The 18,446-nt window shown below is 41.4% G+C and overlaps 1 protein-coding gene across 3 annotated transcripts in view; it reads right to left on the reverse strand.

The window, feature by feature from the left end:
- LOC139540160 (inositol 1,4,5-trisphosphate-gated calcium channel ITPR2-like) overlaps positions 1 to 17,631 on the reverse strand; it is a 163,696-nt gene extending 146,065 nt beyond the window's left edge. For all 3 annotated transcript variants that reach the window (XM_071343751.1, XM_071343752.1, XM_071343750.1), the window contains exons 1-2: positions 17,218 to 17,631; positions 1,764 to 1,834 (exon numbers count right to left, since the gene is read on the reverse strand). In XM_071343751.1, coding sequence (XP_071199852.1) covers positions 1,764 to 1,834; positions 17,218 to 17,309 — 163 coding nt within the window. In that variant the 5' untranslated portion in view covers positions 17,310 to 17,631. The remainder of the gene's footprint in view (positions 1 to 1,763; positions 1,835 to 17,217) is intronic.
- Between the last annotated feature and the right edge of the window lie 815 nt (positions 17,632 to 18,446).

Raw genomic sequence — 18,446 nt, forward strand, 5'->3', positions numbered from 1 at the left:
ATATAAGAAATAAATTCATCCGGCCCTAATCATGGCTTAATGAGGTAAAAAACAGATTAATATTGTATTTTAAGCATTTATGAATTATATGTTGGGGTGGCAGGTAGCCTAGTGGTTAGAGCATTGGACTAGTAACCCGAAAGGTTGCAAGATCGAATCCCTGAGCTGACAAGGTAAAAATCTGTCGTTCTGCCCCTGAACAAGGCAGTTAAACCCACTGTTCCTAGGCCGTCATTGAAACAAAGAATTTAGTTAAATAAAAGGTTAAAATAATAATAATAAATAAAAAATCTATAGATTTCACATGACTGGGGATACAGATATGCATCTGTTGGTCACAGATTTTTATTTTTTTTTTATGTAAAGGTAGGGGCGTGGATCAGAAAAATTGTCCGTTTCTGGTGTGGACACCATTTGCCTCACGCAACGTGCAACATCTCGTTTGCATAGAGATGATCGGGCTGTTTATTGTGTCCTGTGGAATGTTGTCCCACTCCTCTTCATTGGCTGTACACAGTTGCTGGATATTGGCGGGAACTGGAACATGCTGTCGTACAAGCCGATACACAGCATCCCAAACATGCTCAATGGGTGACATGTCTGGTGAGTATTCAGGCCAAGGACGAACTTGGGCATTTTCAGGTTCCAGGAATTGTTTACAGATCCTTGCGACATGGTGCCGTGCCTTATCGTGCTGAAACATGAGGTGATGGCTGCGGATGAATGGCATGACAATGTCTCTCAGGATCTCTTCACGGTATCTCTGTGCATTCAAATTGCCATTGATAAAATTAAATTGTGTTTGTTGTCCGTAGCTTATGCCAGCCCATACCATAACCCCACCGCCACCGTGGGGCACTCTATTCACAACGTTGACATCACCAAACCTCTCTCCCACACAACACCATCTGCCCGGTACAGCTGAAACTGGGGTTCATCTGTGAAGAGAACACTTCTCCAGCGTGCCAATTGCCATCAAAGTCAGTTAACGACACCGAACTGCAGTCAGGTCAAGACCCTGGTGAGGACGGCGAGCACGCAGATGAGCTTCCCTGTGACGGTTTCTGACAGTTTGTGCAGAACGTCTTCGGTTGTGCAAACACAGTTTCATCAGCTGTCCGGGTGGCTGTTCTCAGACGATCCTACATTTTAGAGTGGCCTTTTATTGTCCCCATCACAAGGTGCACCTGTGAAATGATCATGCTGTTTAAATCAGCTTCTTGGTATGCCACACCTGTCAGATGGATGGATTATCTTGGCAAAAGAAAAACGCTCACTAACAGGGATGTAAACATTTCTGAGAAATAAGCTTTATGTGCGTATGGAACATTTCTGGGATCTTTTATTTCAGCTCATAATACATGGGACCAACACTTTACATGTTGCACTTATATATTTTGTCAGTGTAATTTGCATGGCAGTGTGTCACTAACTGACTTGAGTGTGTGACTGGGTGGGGGTATATAGCATGTTTGTGGTTAGTGGCTGTTTACTCAATGGGATTCTGTAAAGTCAGTTAAACACTTAAACCTCACCCTATAAACCACACTGTTAAAACAACATGGGGCTATAGTGGCCTGCTCAGCCTTGGGAGGGTGTGTGTGTGTGTGGACTGCAGCAACCTTGGCACGCTGCACTACTAAACTGCCCATCACTGCTAACTTGGCAGAAAAGCGTTGAGTTAATTCATTCAAATACAACTATATGAGTTACAACGCAGTCCTCTGTGGTTGGCCAGCTTGTCATTGACTCCTCCCACTCACCTCTGAACTTTTGGGGCGGAATGGCCAGGTCTCCTGCGTCCGGCTGCACCACACACCTGTCATCAACAAGCCTGGAAAGAACACAAAAACATCCTACATCACACACACACCATTTTAGTTTTTTTTAATAAAAATTTCATTGAACCTTTTATGTCAGTTACCGAAAAATGTTTCAACTCTTTTCATATTCGCATGTTGTAGCTTCGACCAGGTTTTCCCAAACTCGGTCCTAGGGCCTCCTCCCCAGGTGCAACGTTTTGGTTTTTGCCCTACCACTAGACAGCTGATTCAAATCACCAACTCATCATCAAGCTTTGATTATTTGAAAATCAGCTGTGTAGTGCTAGGGCAAAAAACTAAAAACAAGCACCCAGGGGGGCCCAGGAGAGTTTGGGAAAACTTGTAAGGCTTAGACCCTATTTTACATCTGAGGTTTTTGTGTTGTGCCTGCCCTCGGTTGAGACATTTTTTATTATTTTTGTGTCATGTTTTGGCTGATAAATATACTAACATTGGAATAAAATAGAAATGTCAACTTTCAAATGGTACCACAAAGACAGTTGGAGGTCCAGACATCAGAGAATGTTGACTTGAATGGGAATATCTGTTCTAAATAATAATGTCAATCCTCCACAAGAAGCCTATTGAAATCATAGAAATATAGATAACAGAATAGACATGACCATTTAAGTTGACATTCAACACGGTGGGTGGACTGGCAGTCATCTTTGTGGTAGTAATTAGAAGTTACAATTTAATTTCAAATGGGGTACCAGATATGCAAAATGGGTCTACTTTGAGCACCATTATCTCCTGAATGTTGTGTAATATCTAGGTCCAAAAGGTCCCTTTCTGGCCACTTCTTCCATGGGCAAACATGTATGGAGTTTGTTTAAATCAAAAGACATGCTGTCAAAAACTGATTGATTTCAAATGGATTCACCCACTACCAACATACAGGGAACTGCCAAAATAAAGATAACAGTTGAGTAAATGAGATAGATAAAGTATATTGAAAGCTGGCGCTTCCGCACAGGTGTGGTTCCTGAGGTAATTAAGCAATTAACATCCCATCATGCTTAGGGTCATGTATAAACGTGCAGGGCAGGCCCAGTTGCTAATTATTTTGGCTACCATGGCTAGAAGAGATCTCCGTGACTTTGAAAGAGGGGTAATTGTTGGGGCACATTTGACGGGAGCATCAGTGACGAAGACTGCTCAACTTGCCGTTTCACGATATGACATGGCTTTTTCAGCCACCAGATCTCAACCCAATTGAACACTTATGGGAGATTCAGGAGCGGCGCCAAAACACCAAATTATGTAATTTCTCGTGGATAAATAGAGTCACATCCCTACAATAGAGTTCCAGGCACTTGTAGAATGTATGCCAAGGCACATTGAAGCTGTTCTGGCGGCTCGTGGTGGCCCAACGCCTTAATTAGATTAGGACACTATGTTGGGGATCCCTTTATTTTGTCAGTTACCTGTAGCATGTAAGGAAGAAATCGGCACGCATCGCATGTGATGATCTTTATTGGATGTCATGTTGAATTCAGAGCATTGCCAGGTTTCATTATTGTGTAACTAACTACAATGATAAGCGCTAGAGCATGTGTTCTGATCTAGTATCAAGTTGACCCCTATCTATGTAATCATATTAATTCAGATCTAAAATACAACAACTGATCATAGATCAGCACTAATACTCTAAGATGCTTAGTGAATACAGGCCCTGGTCTAGTTGAAAAGGAAACTGTCGATTGTGTAAATGCTGTGGTGCGGCCACAGGAAAAGCGCATGGCTTCTGTGTGTGACTGATAAGGCCTAGATGTTGTTGGGTTAACATCTAACCGCCTTGTTTCCGCACTGCATGCCTGGCTTTTGTAGTCAATGTCTACATTTGCTATGCGACCAGCCCACCAGCCTGCCACAGCAATTGTTTTTCTGACAATTTACAAAAAAAACATCTTCAGAAAAATTATTTGACTGTATAACTACACACTCTCCATCCACACTTAACACAGCTATGTGTCCGTAAATTCCCACAGGCTTTGAAACCACAAGATCAACTAAACATGATTCTGTTGGCAGAGAATGTTCTTCACTTCTAGCTTTTATAGGGCGGCGCACAATTGTCCCAGTGTTGTCCGGGTTAGGGTAGGGTTTGGGTAGGCCGTTATTGTAAATAAGAATTTGTTCTTAACTGACTTGCCTAGTTAAATAAAAGGTTAAATAAATTGTTTTAAAATATGACCTGGCTACATCCTGTGAAAGACTGTGTGTTATTCTAAAACGTGTCACATCTTATGCTAGCCTCGTCACAGATCTGTTTGTACTCTCTTGCCAACTCCTTTGGTGGTCATTGTAATGCCTAATTGACCATATACAGTGCATTTAGAAAGTATACACATGCCTTGACCTTTTCCACATTTTGTTGTTTTACAGACTGAATTGATAATAGATTAAATTGAGATTGTGTCACTGGTCTCCACACAATACCCCATCATGTCAATTTGGAATTGTTTTCAGAAATGTTTACAAATGAAATGCTGAAATGTCTTGAGTCAATAAGTATCCAACCCCTTTGTTCTGACAAGCCTAAACAAGTTCAGGAGTAGAAATGTGCTTAAGAAGTCACATAATAAGTTGCATGGACTAATAATGGCAGTAATAGTTTAAACATGATTTTTGAATGACTACCTAATCTCTCTCTGTACCCCACACATACAGATAATTGTAAGGTCCCTCAGTCGAGCAGTGAATTTCAAACAGATTCAACCACAAATTACAGGGGAGGTTTTTCCAATGCCTTGCAAAGGGCACATTGGTAGATGGGTCAAAACATTTTTTTTTTCAAGCAGAGATTGAATATCCTTTTGAGCGTGGTGAAGTAATTAATTACACTTTGGACAGTGATACAAGACATCCAGTCACTACAAATTTACAGGTGTCCTTCCTAACTCAGTTGCTGGAGAGAAAGGAAACCTCTCAGGGATTTCACCATGACACCAATGGTGACTTTAAAACAGTTAAGAGTTTAATGGCTATGATAGGAAAAAACTGAGGATGGATCAACATTGTAGTTACTCCACAATACTAATCGAAATGTGAAAAGAAAGAAGCCTGTAAGAAATGTAAATATTCCAAAACATGCATCCTGTTTGCAATAAGTAAAATTGCAAAAAATGTGGCAAATAACAATTGGGGCAAATCCAACAACGTCACAGTACCACTTCATATTTTCAAGCATGGTCATGGCTGCATCATGTTATGGGTATGCTTGTCTTTGGTAAGGAATAGGCAGTTTTTTAGGATAAAAATAAACAGAATACAGCCAAAACCTGAAAACCTGGTTCAGTCTGCTTTCCAACAGACAGAGATGAATTCACCTTTCAGCAAGACAATAACCTAAAACACAAGGCCAAATACAGACTGGAGTTGCCTACCAAGACAACATTGAATGTTCCTGAGTGGCCTAGTGGGTTTTTACTTCAAATCAGCTTGAACATCTATGGCAAGACTTGAAAATGGCTGTCAATTGATCAACAACCAACTTGACAGAGCCAATATTTTTTTAAAGAATAATGCAAATATTACACAATCCAGGTGTGCAAAGCACTTAAAGAAAGACTTACCCAGAAAGTCTCACAGCTGTAAATCGCTGTCAAATGTGATTGTAACATGTATTGCCCCAGGGGTGTGAATACCTATGTAAATGATATATTTCTGTATTTTATTTTCAATACATGTGCTAACATTTCTTAAAATATGTTTTCACTTTGATATTATGGGGAATTGTGTATAGACGGGTGACCAAAAAATTATACAGTATATACAGTATATTTTATCCATTTTGAATTCAGGCTGTAACAACAAAATGTGGAATAAGTCGAGTATGAATGCTTTCTGAAGGCACTGTAGTTGGCATGACAGCACAAAGAGATCTGGGACCAGGCTAATCTTATGCCAGCCTTAAACAAAAACAGAACCATCTGGCAACTTGAAGATAAGTTGTGAAAAGGGAGCCCAGTATGAGGCATCCTCTTATTGTGTTGACTCAAGCGTCTCCTCGTGGTCCAAGTTTCATCCTTGGTGTGTGTGTGTCAATCATCTCTGGTAGTCTGCACTGCTACAGAAATAACTAGCAGATTGTTGTCTCAAATCTCATTTCTTACATGATTCGTAAACAGGTGTAGACTACCAGTGAAAAGCTTACTTACGGGTCCTTTTTCAACAATTCAGAGTTAAAGATAAAAAATAACATGGCTATATACAGGGAGTACCAGTACCAAGTCGATGTGCGGGGTTACGAGGTAATTGAACTAGCTATATAGGTATAGGTAGGGATAAAGTGACTAGCCAACAGGATAGATAAGACAGTAATAACATCAGCGTATGTGGTGAAGGTGTGTGTGTGGCGTCAGTATGCATGTTATGTGTGTGTGTGTGTTGGAGTGTTAGTGTAAGTATGTATGGATAGAGTCCAGTGTGTGTGCATAGAGTCAGTGCAAGAGAGTTAGAGCAAAGAAGGGTCAATGCAGGTAGTCCGGGTAGCCATTCGATTAGCTATTTAGTAGTCTTGTTTAGCAGTCATGGCATGCATCGTAGAAGCTGTTCAGGGTCCTGTTGGTTCCAGACTTGGTGCACTGACACCACTTGCCATGCAGTAGGGTGGCTGGAGTCTGACCATTTTTTGGGCCTTCCTCTGACAAAGCCTGGTATAGAGGTCCTGGATTGCAGGGAGCTCGGCCCCAGTTATGTACTGCCCATACTCACCACCCTCTGTACCACCTTGCTGTTGGGTGCCTTGCAGTTGCCATACCAAGCGGTGATGCAGCCAGTCAAGATGCTCTCAATGGTGCGGCTTTAGAACTTTGAGGATCTGAGGTCCCATGACAAATCTTTTCAGCCTCTTGAGGGGGAAGAGGCACTGGCGTGCCCTCCAATGAAACTATCCAATGAAGTTCCATGCCCTTGCCCTACAATTGAAAAATACTTACAAATAGCTTAAAGTCTGGGGTGTTTTCATTTTCCGCACGTTACTTCTAGCACACTCAGTAACTTTTGTATCACTCCTTCTTTATGATATCCATATCCCCATTTGACTCCAGATTTGTACACATTCATAGATTTAAGCTCAGCCCGATTTAAAGAGCAGTGGTGTTTTAAATTTAAAAAACTGCCACCCCCACAATGTAAATCCCAGTGCAGTTATGGCTAAACCTATTATTTGCTGTGTTACAGCCTAACTAAACAATCAGGCTGTAAAGGCCTGGGGAAAATTGTGTAATTTAAATAAAACCAGAGAAGAGGCAAACTTCAGGCTACTTTGGTAAATTTGCGAGTCATGCAAGACAAGATATCAAGGGTATTACAGTAAACTAAAACAAAAAAAATGAAAATGTAAAAACAAGTTTGAAAAACAAACTATACTGAAACTATTACATTTGACTCCAAAATTAACTCAAATAAAAAAACATCATGAATTATGTTCAGATGTTCATGCTACTGAATCTGGCGTGTAAATGCAGCCAGGAGATGGTGATACATAAGCTAGGCCTATTTGCAACATATCCAACAGTAGCTATCACCAGCTAACAGGGGAGGGGAAAATTGCCAGGTAGCTAACTGCATTCTTCTTACATGTACTACTAAAGTTAAAACTGTGGCTGTGGAGACAATTTTCTGGACCCCTCTTCCCGACAGCTAAAGGTCCCGAAGCTTCTGCGCATCTGCAATATTCTCTACTTTTCGCACACTCTGCTCTACTCATAAAGAACAGGCTACTCTGGCGAATGGGCTTGTTTAACTTCTTATGGCTGGGGGCAGTATTGAGTAGCTTGGATGAATAAGGTGCCCAGAGTAAACTGCCTGCTCCTCAGTCCCAGTTGCTAAGATATGCATATTATTAGTATATTTGGATAGAAAACACTCTGAAGTTTCTAAAACTGTTTGAATGATGTCTGTGAGTATAACAGAACTCATATGTCAGGCAAAAATCTGAGAAACCATCCAACCAGGAAGTGGGAAATCTGAGGTTGGTCGATTTTCAACTCAGCCCCTATTGAAGATACAGTGGGATATTGGTCATGTTGCACTTCCTAAGGCTTCCACTAGATGTCAACCGTCTTTAGAAACTTGTTTGAGGCTTCTACTGTAAAGGGGGGCTGAATGAGAGGGGATTGAGTCAGAGCTCTGGCAGAGTGCCAGGAGCTGGTCACGCGCATTCACATGAGAGGTAGCTCCCGTTCCATTTGCTTTTTCTGAAGACAAATTAATTTTCAGGCTGGAACATTAATGAAGATTTATGTTAAAAACATCCTAAAGATTGATTCTATACATCGTTTGACATGTTTCTACGGACTGTAATGGAACTTTTTGACATTTCGTCTGCAACTAGTGAACGCACATCGTGAGTTTTGATTTGTTTACCAAACACACTAACAAAAGTAGCTATTTGGACATAAATGATGGACATAATCAAACAAATCAAACATTTATTGTGGAACTGGGATTCCTGGGAGTGCATTCTGATGAAGATCATCAAAGGTAAGTGAATATTTATAATGTTATTTCTGACTTCTGTTGACTGCACAATATGGCGGATATCTTTTTGTCTTGATTGGGCTCGGAGCGCCGACCTCAGATTATTGCATGGTTTGCTTTTTCCGTAAAGCTTTTTTGAAATCTGACACAGCGGTTGCATTAATAACCCCTTAAGGCAGTGTTTCCCAAACCTCAGTCCTCATGAACCAAAGGGTGCATGTTTTGGTCTTTGCCTTAACACTACACAGCTGATTCAAATGATCAGATCTTGATGATTAGTTGATTCTTTGAATCCGCTGTGTCGTGCTTGGGCAAAAAACAAAAAAAGTGCACCCTTGGAGTCCCGAGAACCAAGTTTGGGAACCCTGCCTTAAGGTATAATTTGTATTATTTGATGGAACATTGAATTTGGCCTAGAGGGGTATAATAGTTTCTAGGCCAAAGTGTTCGGACGCTACAGACGTTAAAGTGAGAAGACAGTTTTTCAGCCCACAGGACTGCCGTTGACTGGATGTTTTTTTTGTTTTGTTTGTCGCACCATTCTCGGTAAACCCGAGGCACGGTCGTGCAAGAAAAGCACAGGAGGCCAGCCGTTTCCGAGATACTGGAACAGGCGCGCCTGGCACTGAATATCATACCACACTCAAAGTCGCTTAGGTCACTTTTTATTGCCCGTTCTAACGTAAAATCAAACAGTAACTGGATGCCTGTCTGCCTGCTTTATAAAGCAAGCCACGGCCATGTGACTCACTTTGTAAGGGCAAATCATTTTCGTGAACGGGGTGGTGTACCTAATAAACTAGCCACTGAGTGTCTACAGTGAGCACATTTTGGAGCAGAGGGTGTTAGCTGTAGCATAGCCTACTTGTGTTTAGTTTCAATCAAAGCACATATTTTGCCTAGTGGCGCTCTGAGTTTTGGCCACGTGGCAGAAAAATGCGACCATTCGCACAATCATCCTGAAATCTCATAAGAAATTACGTGGTGTTTTTTGCCTTCCAGTAATGTTATACTATGCTGTTATATTCGGGTCTGTTATGTAGAATGCTGTAATGTGATCTTGCAGACATTGAATCAGCTTTGATCTAGCGTTATTGAAAACATTCTAAATCAAAAAGCAAAACAATTCTTAGTATGACCATCTTAAAACAATTCCACGTTAGATTAGTAGAACCCTCAACCCAGGCAATGTTTTTCTATTCCTCAGTTGTCCGTGGTTGGTGATTGCGTGCCCACTGGAGCTGCTTCTTCTTGTTTTTAGCTGATAGGAGTGGAACCCGGTGTGGTCGTCTGCTGCAATAGCCCATCAGTGACGATGCCTTTATTCACACCACTGTTTAATCCTTAAAGAGTTGTTTAATCTTGGGAATTAAACAATCTTTCTTTAAGGATTAAACAGTGGTGTGAATAAAGGCATCGTCGGTCCTCGTCACGGATGGGCTATTGCAACAGTGAAGTGGGCAGGGCAGTACGGATTTCTTCTCTTACATCTGCAAGCAGAGTCTGAACATCAGACAGGATGGCATTGTCTCCCTCCATCCGTGCAATGGCTACAGGTTTCAGGAGTTTCAGGCTGCTTACCACTCTCTCCCAAAATAAATCATCCAGGAGGATCCTCTTGGTGGGGCTGTCCATATCGGCAGACTGTGATATGGCAATTTCTTGGAGAGACTCCTTCCCCTCCAGGAGACTGTCAATCATGATGACAACACCACCCCAACGGGTGTCGCTGGGCAGCTTCAATGTGGTGCTCTTATTCTTCTCACTTTGCTTGGTGAGGTAGATTGCTGCTATAACTTGATGACCCTTCACATACCTAACAATTTCCTTGGCTCGCTTGTAGATTGTATCCATTGTTTTCAGTGCCATGATGACAGTCTGCATTGCAAAAATAAAGAAATACAATTCCATGTACAAATAAATAGTTAAGCCGTTTGATTAAACAACTCCTTTGTAAGATAAATGTTTTTAAATGAAACATGTATGGAAACAGGTGAATTAACACTCCTTATTTAGCAGGCTCAAGCAAGCTAAAACCTATATGGTTACTAGCAGAAATTGTTAACAAGTTAGAAATGATTTAAACACACTTTGCTGTAGGCTACTATTTACTAACAAAAGATAATGTGTCATAAAATATATTCACCTCACCCAGTATTGTAATCAAAACTTACCATAAAGCATGTAGTCCTTGGCTCAGACAGTGTAATAGTGTGGGATCAATAGCATCTCATTAGTGTGCAAGATCAGCTGCACATGTGATGGAAGAATGCACTGTGCATGCAGAGGGTTGCAATTCCATTGGGGATAGTTTCACATACATATGCCACAGGACCTAGAATTGCCTTATGTGTATCCCACAAAAAAGGTTCACTGTTATAAGCTAACTTTTTTATTAATATAAGCAAAATTCCCAGGCTCAACTTCCCATGGAAAAATTTAGGAAATGTACATTAAATGAGGTGGTGAAATGCAAAATTTGCCAGGTGGAATTGAGGTACAGTAATGGTAGTACAGGTGCAACGCTTAACCATCTGAAAGGGATACATCGCTAGACCCAAACCTTTGCTGGCAGCAGTGCATCTGCATTGTGAATTCACATGGAATTCTATACATTTCTTATTTTAACGGGAAACCGACTTCAAAGAAAAATGTATGTTTAAACATGAAGATCTTGTTTTTAAATTTGTCACATCCCTAATTTATCTTAGACACTACTGGATTTACTGGATTACAAGGACATAGTCGAGTAGATGAATGGCTAAGGGGAAAATGCAAGGCACGGCCCCTCTGGTTCAGACAAAGCTAGCAGTCCTGTGCAGTGAGTCAGTCAGGTAGCTCCTCTTGCTGCCATGGCTCTTGATCATTCATTCCTAACTGGCTGGCTGTGGCTATTTCCTATTCCTCAGTTCCCATATCAAAGTCTCATCTAAATGAGAAACAATAGGATGTCAAATCATGTGCTACACAGCAAAACAGGAAGACTGAGATAAACTAAAGAGTCCTGTCTGTTTAGCGCATAAATGAGTAACCTTAAGTACCGAGAGCCTGAGGTCGCATTCATTAGGCACCAAACGGAAGAATAACAGACTGAAATAGGGAGGGACTGCCTGAACCTTGTCGAATAAGAAACACATTTAAATTTTACGTTGCAAAATGTTTTGCTACAGTGTGCCCTAATGAATAGGCCTATGACTTTGCTCAGTTGAAACAGTGGGGCTTTAACCAGTGCCATGACAGCCAGCGCATTTCAAATAACGGGGTCATATTCATTAGGAACCAAAATGGAAGACTGACGTAAACAGGGAAGGACTACTTGGACTCCAATAAGAAACACTTTCCATTGCATGACCTAATGAATACGACCCTGGTCCTGGAACTCAGTTAAAAAAGAACCAGCAGCACATCCAGCTGACAGGATACGGACAGGGTAGACAAATTATCGCTCCATTACACATTATGGCAAGGCAAAGGACGCCAAACCATGACAAGGCTGAGAAAATACATCATGTGTGACCACAACTGAGATCTTCTGATAGTAAAAAGCTGTAGAATGGCCAAATTACTGGTCAATGAGTTTTGTTAATCAACAGATCTCTGGACACGCTTCAACTTGCTGGTGAGGCACAGCTCTCCTTTAAGCTAATGATATGTAACCTGCCAATATAAGACTGACAGTACACTACGAACCAGATAACATTTAGAGCATGGATAAAGTTAACCGCAGTCATTTAGGCTATGTAGCTGAAATAGTGGTCCATGAACAGTCCATGAACAGTGCTACTAAACTAGAATGTGTGGACTTGTTTGGTCTGTTTGCTTGAGTATGTCCGCAAGATAAGCACAGCAGAAGAGGATTGGACTTAGGCAAAGAATCAGTCTGACGGGAACTCTTGAGTGTTTATAAAAGGTGTGAGCTGAGGAACTTATTTGAAGTAAGCGGTTATAGTTACTATCATATGTCAATATGGATTTATAGACTTATCAAAGCCAGTTGAGCTGAGGTTGCATGTGACGCATATAGTAATAGCAATGCCAGCCAACATTCATGATACCATGCCTGTCTGAAAAAGTTACTAGCTGTCAAACCATTGGTTTCCTCAACTCCTCGCCTTACATAATGCTCAAATCTAATTGGAGGAGGTGGTCCGGGGGAAGGATCTTGGAACCTCTCCTGGAATGTGCTTTGAGGGAGGGGTGAGCAGTTGGAGGGTACACTATATGGGGTGCCATTAGGGACAGGCAATTGAGTTTCTGCCCAAATAGATGCACAGACGTTGCATGCATCAACTAATGGTTGCGTGCCATGTCAGACTGTGCAGGCGGGCACCAGATTGCTATAAGATATGGGGCGCGTTCATCTGCTCAGATGTTGCTGACACCTGCCAGATCTTACAGCACCTGGATAGGTATTTTACGTATCAGCTAACCACGTTGTAGCAATTTGGTGCCCGACTGCACAGTCAACGATGTGGCACGCAACCATTGGTTGATGCATGCAATGTCTGAGCAGGGGATGCGACCATGATGTGGTTAGCTGACAGTATGCCTGGATAGGTATTTTATGTAAGATCTGGAATGCATCTGCATCATCTAAACAGGAGAACAATCTAAAATCACATGATTAGGGCCATGATTTTAGTGCAGAAGCCATCATTTCCAGCACTATCCACTAGTGTTGCTGCTGGTAGAAAATCCTAGGAAATGTTCTGTAATTGACACAAGCTGTCTCCAATCAATCAATTACTGTCTGGTTGTGCCTGCCTGTGTTTGCCAGGGGAGGCATTGCTCTGCAAATCTTAAAATTGCACAAAACCTATTATTTGGCAGGGAATACTATTTGTAGATCAGTGATTCTGCACCTCACTTTGCTCAAGCTGATCCTCTCCAACGGACTTGTTGAAGTTGTAGCTAAAAACATGTTATATAGGGGCAGTTAATGGGGAGAGTCAACGAAACCAGCCATGGATGTATATTCTATGAATTCCTGATCGGGTATCGAACCCAGGTTCAGCTTGGGTCAATTACAGAACTTTTCCTAGGATGTCCTACCTGCAGCAACACTTGTGGATAATTCTGAAACAGTCGAAGCACAGTACCTCCATTTCCATACCAAAAAGCATGGCCTTACATATGATATGTGGTTAGCTGATATGTTACATACCTGTCCAGGCTTTGTAAGATCGAGCATGCGCCAGCAATGTAGTGGGGCAGGAACTCTACCAATGACTTTCTGGGCCGTGAATGAGGCTTATTTTTAGGTATGTGTAGTGTTGATAAAGCACACCACACAGACCTGGCTACTTTAGACTGCATTAGTTAATGAATCACTGATTCATTACTGACTTTATGCCTTTCGTTCAAAACAGCAGAGCTCTGTACTACGCACTTTGCATTGACATTTTATGGCCCTGACATTTGCATTGAGATGAAAAGGAGTTCTGACTGCATCAACTTTTCAGTAACACAATGTCAGTAATGATTCATATTGTTGGCACAGGTCCATTTGTGGCCTTTATAGGCTTCATCCACCCAGGTTACAAGCCAGTCTGTCCCCATCTAAACACTGGCCCCATTTCCATTCCTTCCTGCTTGGCATTGCTAATCTGGCATAGTATGATTGGTGAAAGCAATGAGATTTGACTTATCCACTCACTTTACACATCAGTGATTATCACAAGTAAACAAGGAGGCATTTTGAAGTTACTGGAATGAGGCTGTTGTGTCTCATGAACACAATGGGGTTCCGAGTTACCAACATGATTGTAGACATCAAGAGAGGAGTTCAGGAGTGATCCCCTGCTCACGTTAGCCAGGAAACCCCACGTTGAATTGCATTGGATTCAACGTTAGGCAAAAATTTGCGTTTGGATCAGGAAATTTCTCTCACGACCTCTACAAACCAGAATGTTGAATCAAATTCTATTTTAAAGGCCATGTGAGGTCAAAAACATGAATTTCCTGTGTTTTATATACATTTCCACATTGAAGTTGGAATAATACAGTGAAAATGATGATAATGCCTCCCGGGTGGCGCAGTGGTCTAGAGCACTGCATCGCAGTGCTATGCTGCGCCACCAGAGTCTGGGTTCGCGTCCAGGCTCTGTCGCAGCCGGCCGCGACCGGGAGGTCCGTGGGGCGACGCACAATTGGCTTAGCGTCGTCCGGGCTAGGGAGGGTTTGGCCGGTAGGGATATCCTTGTCTCATCGCGCTCCAGCGACTCCTGTGGCGGGCCGGGCGCAGTGCGCGCTAACCGAGGGGGGCGGGTGCACGGTGTTTCCTCCGACACATTGGTGCGGCTGGCTTCCGGGTTGGAGGCGCGCTGTGTTAAGAAGCAGTGCGGCTTGGTTGGGTTGTGCTTCGGAGGACGCATGACTTTCGACCTTCGTCTCTCCCGAGCCCGTACGGGAGTTGTAGCGATGAGACAAGATAGTAATTACTAGCGATTGGATACCACGAAAATTGGGGAGAAAAGGGGATAAATAAAATAAAAAAAATAATAAATAAAGAAAATGATGATAATGCCCTTTTTATGTATAAGCTTTTTGAATAGACCACCTGAAATTTCAGCCTGTTTTAGTGAGATGGAGCTTTGGCCTGCCTGGCGACATGACCAGGTGGTAAATTAGTTAATAGTCCAATAAGAGAGTTTCAAACCTCTGCCAATGACAGCTAGTTTTCACTTATTACAGCTACTTTTCAAAGAACAGATTTCTATCACCTGAAGCATGTGTCTCGTGCCTGAATTTTCATCTTGCATGCTCCAGTTGATAGAAATCTGAAAGCACAACCAGTTCTTTGAAAAGTTAACATAATTATACATTCCTGAGGATAGAAGGATGGTTGGTCCTTGTCTCACAAGGACCAACCACATGGACAACAGGTCAAGTTAGTTCAAATATAATTTTATTCAACGTTCTGGATTTTAGAGCTAATGAAATTAAACTTTCCTGATCCAAACGCTAATTTATGCCCGACGTACAATTCAATATCTGCTTAGCCTCTTTAGAATCCGAGAGGTAAATACTTACACATCTCTAACATGTAGGCTCAGCATTCCCAAACAGTCCCATTACAAGTCAGAATGTTAAACTTCATTTCAACTAACTTTAACTGTTGTCTGCCAATTTGTCCCTATGTCAGAGGTAATCTGATACAAAATAGCCACAGGAATATTTTATCAACCCGACCTTCAGTACGCTGGTCTGTATTTCGGGTACTTTCAATACTGATGCAATTCGCACCTGGCCAACACTTGCACAATATGGCCAAGCCTAACCGAACGGCACACACTTCCAGCTGATTGCAAGGAAACGCGCTTCGGTCGACTACATTCGGCTATTGTTTACATATTGTGCATCACGTGCAATGTGTCAACAGATTTAAAATACAAGCGACAGAACCTACCGGCGCAGCAAAAAGTCAGATAAACACTTTCCTGTGGATACCCTATCTCCACCTCATACCACCAAAAGGACCAACAGCATGTACAACCGGTAAAGTGTAAATATCATTTTTTCAACATTCTGCCTTGTAGAGATGATTGTGTCATTTTTACAGAGACTTCTTTCAGACTGATATCCATGGAGTAACTATGGTAACAGTGATGGTTAGGCAAACGTCTGCTATGCTTTTGGCGTGGTTGTTTAAAAAGCACAGACAGAGAAAGTAGAGAGAGAATGTGAGGGAGAGGTAGGTAGGGCAGACTCATTCCACAGAACAAGTGTATTCACACCTGTCTGTTCTGGGGCGTAGACGGCAGAGTATAGAAATTCTCTAAAGCACTGGAGCCACATTTCAACTAAGCACTATAGTGTTTTCAAGAAGAAATTCATGTTGTCTTTGTGGTGCATTGTAAGTTTAGGGTAATATCAAAGCTGATGACCTTTAGTCAATTATCATCTGAGAGTCAATATTTGTAGAAAATCTCTGATGGTCCTTAGAATTAGCTGTTATTACTGATAGTAAACTTTCAATGGCTTAAAAAAAAAAGTACAATAGTACCATTTCACCAAGTCAGTATTAGGCCTGCTCTGGTTCAGCAACCAGTACTCCCGCACTCAGAGTAGGCTAGTCAATGATCTTCTGTACTCACAGAAAGCCATACATTTACTTTAAACTAGAGTGCACCTGTAGGCATACCTTATTTGACCCTTCACTGTTTGGTAAAACACATGAAAGTACCTCTCAATTCTCTGTACATTTGGAAATGTGTTCATTACCCCAAAGTCAAAAATGTGATGAACAAAACAAATAGGAAAAGTCATTGAAAAGTTTTCTATCATGACTGTGCAGATTAAAGCATTGGCCACAAGAGTACATTCAACAACCTAACCATTATTCAAGTTGCATTGGGGACACCCTGGTGAACATATACAAAGTCACTACATTACAGGTCAAGGAACACATGTTGATCAAACAGCTGTGAGCAATCAAGTGAAATTCCTCAGCTGTCTCACAGTGCGTGCTGCTCTGCCAAGAGAGCCAAGACCTTCCGTGAAAAAGCTTAATACTATTTTGAGTACGTAATGGATCACAACGCGATATTTTCCCAGGAAACCATTTGGCGCCCAGAGTAATTATGTGTCTGAAAGCATGTGTGACTGGACATTGCACACGTATTGGCTACACTGGAAAAATGCAGGCAGTTTACTTCATTATAATACTTTGCATTCCTGTTATATTGTATAAAATGTATGAGGTTCATAGGCGGCATTTCCTCCTTGATGGAATCGCTTGTGTTAGGCCTTTCCTTCAACTTCCGACTTTTGAACCTCACACCGCCATGTGTTACCAACATTGACTAATTTCATGTATTGGCCAACAAACGAGCCTGTAGGTCTACATGCCATGGTTGTCACAAGTTAATAAAACATGGTTTATATTTAATTAGAGGGAACATACCCCAATGTACTGATGAAGCCATTGACAGTGCCTTCCGCGTAAAGCGACACAATGTCTCCAATATGAAGAAAACTAGATCTGTTGTCTGACATTTTCGCTTAATTCTGTCCAAAAGTTGGCTTTCCAGGTAAGCAGGACATGCAGTAGTCTTGCTTTGATGAAGTGGTCTGCTGACACGTTACAGTGTACCTTGGCAACAAACATGCGTTTCACTCATCAGATTGAAAAGACTAACGCCCCAAAACGAGACATGTTTTGCGGTTTTCTCCAGTCCAAATTAGAAAAAGACGACAATGCAAAAACTTTGAGTAAGTATATAAAATAAAATGAACTAGTTTTAGTTCATGAATCAAACTTCTTCCCGTGTGACAGACGGCATAATGTTCTTATTTTCGTATCAACTTTGGGGGAGGAGACTGGTTTTGTCAGAGCTGCAGATAGAGAGCAGCCTGCCTATCCCGTCTGAAGGTTTACCACAGTCACAAAGTCAAATTGGCTACATCTTAAACATTTATGAAAACTTAATGTAAGGTTAGGGTTGGGTATAAGATTAGTATTGTGGTTAGGTTTAAATGCACATTTTAACAAGATAAATTGTAGAAATGGGGTTTATGACTTTGTGGCTGTGGTACTTAGTGACGACCCGTCTAAAGTAGCTTTGGATACGGTGTCTTTAGGTGAAACGCCCCCGCCTGTAATTTTCACAGAAACCACTGGCACCTGGCTGGCACTACTCTTTTTGTACTCAACAAAACAGTTATTAATCTGTCTCGCCTCAAATGTTTAAATCCTCCCAACAAAACGATTGAGGTAAATTGATGTAATATTTTCTATTTAAAAAGTGTTGTGTGTGTATTAAAAATGTATATAACCATTTGTCACCATTATTGCGCAATTAATGTATTGTTTAGTGTTGTGGTTTTGCTGGCATGCATCCCACTTTGTTTTTGTTTTTTACCCTACCAAGATTTACATGCGAAAATCGCCATATATATATACAGTTGAAGTCGGAAGTTTACATATACCTTAGCCAAATACATGTAAACTCAGTTTTCACAATTCCTGACAATTAATTCTAGTAAGAATTTCCTGTCTTCGGTCAGTTAGAATCACCACTTTATTTTAAGAATGTGAAATGTCAGAATAATAGTAGAGAGAATTATTTATTTCAGCTTTCCTTTCTTTCATCACATTCCCAGTGGGTCAGGAGTTTACATACACTCAATTAG

Source organism: Salvelinus alpinus, chromosome 15 (genome assembly GCF_045679555.1).
Source record: "Salvelinus alpinus chromosome 15, SLU_Salpinus.1, whole genome shotgun sequence".
In the NCBI taxonomy this organism is placed as follows: domain Eukaryota; kingdom Metazoa; phylum Chordata; class Actinopteri; order Salmoniformes; family Salmonidae; genus Salvelinus; species Salvelinus alpinus.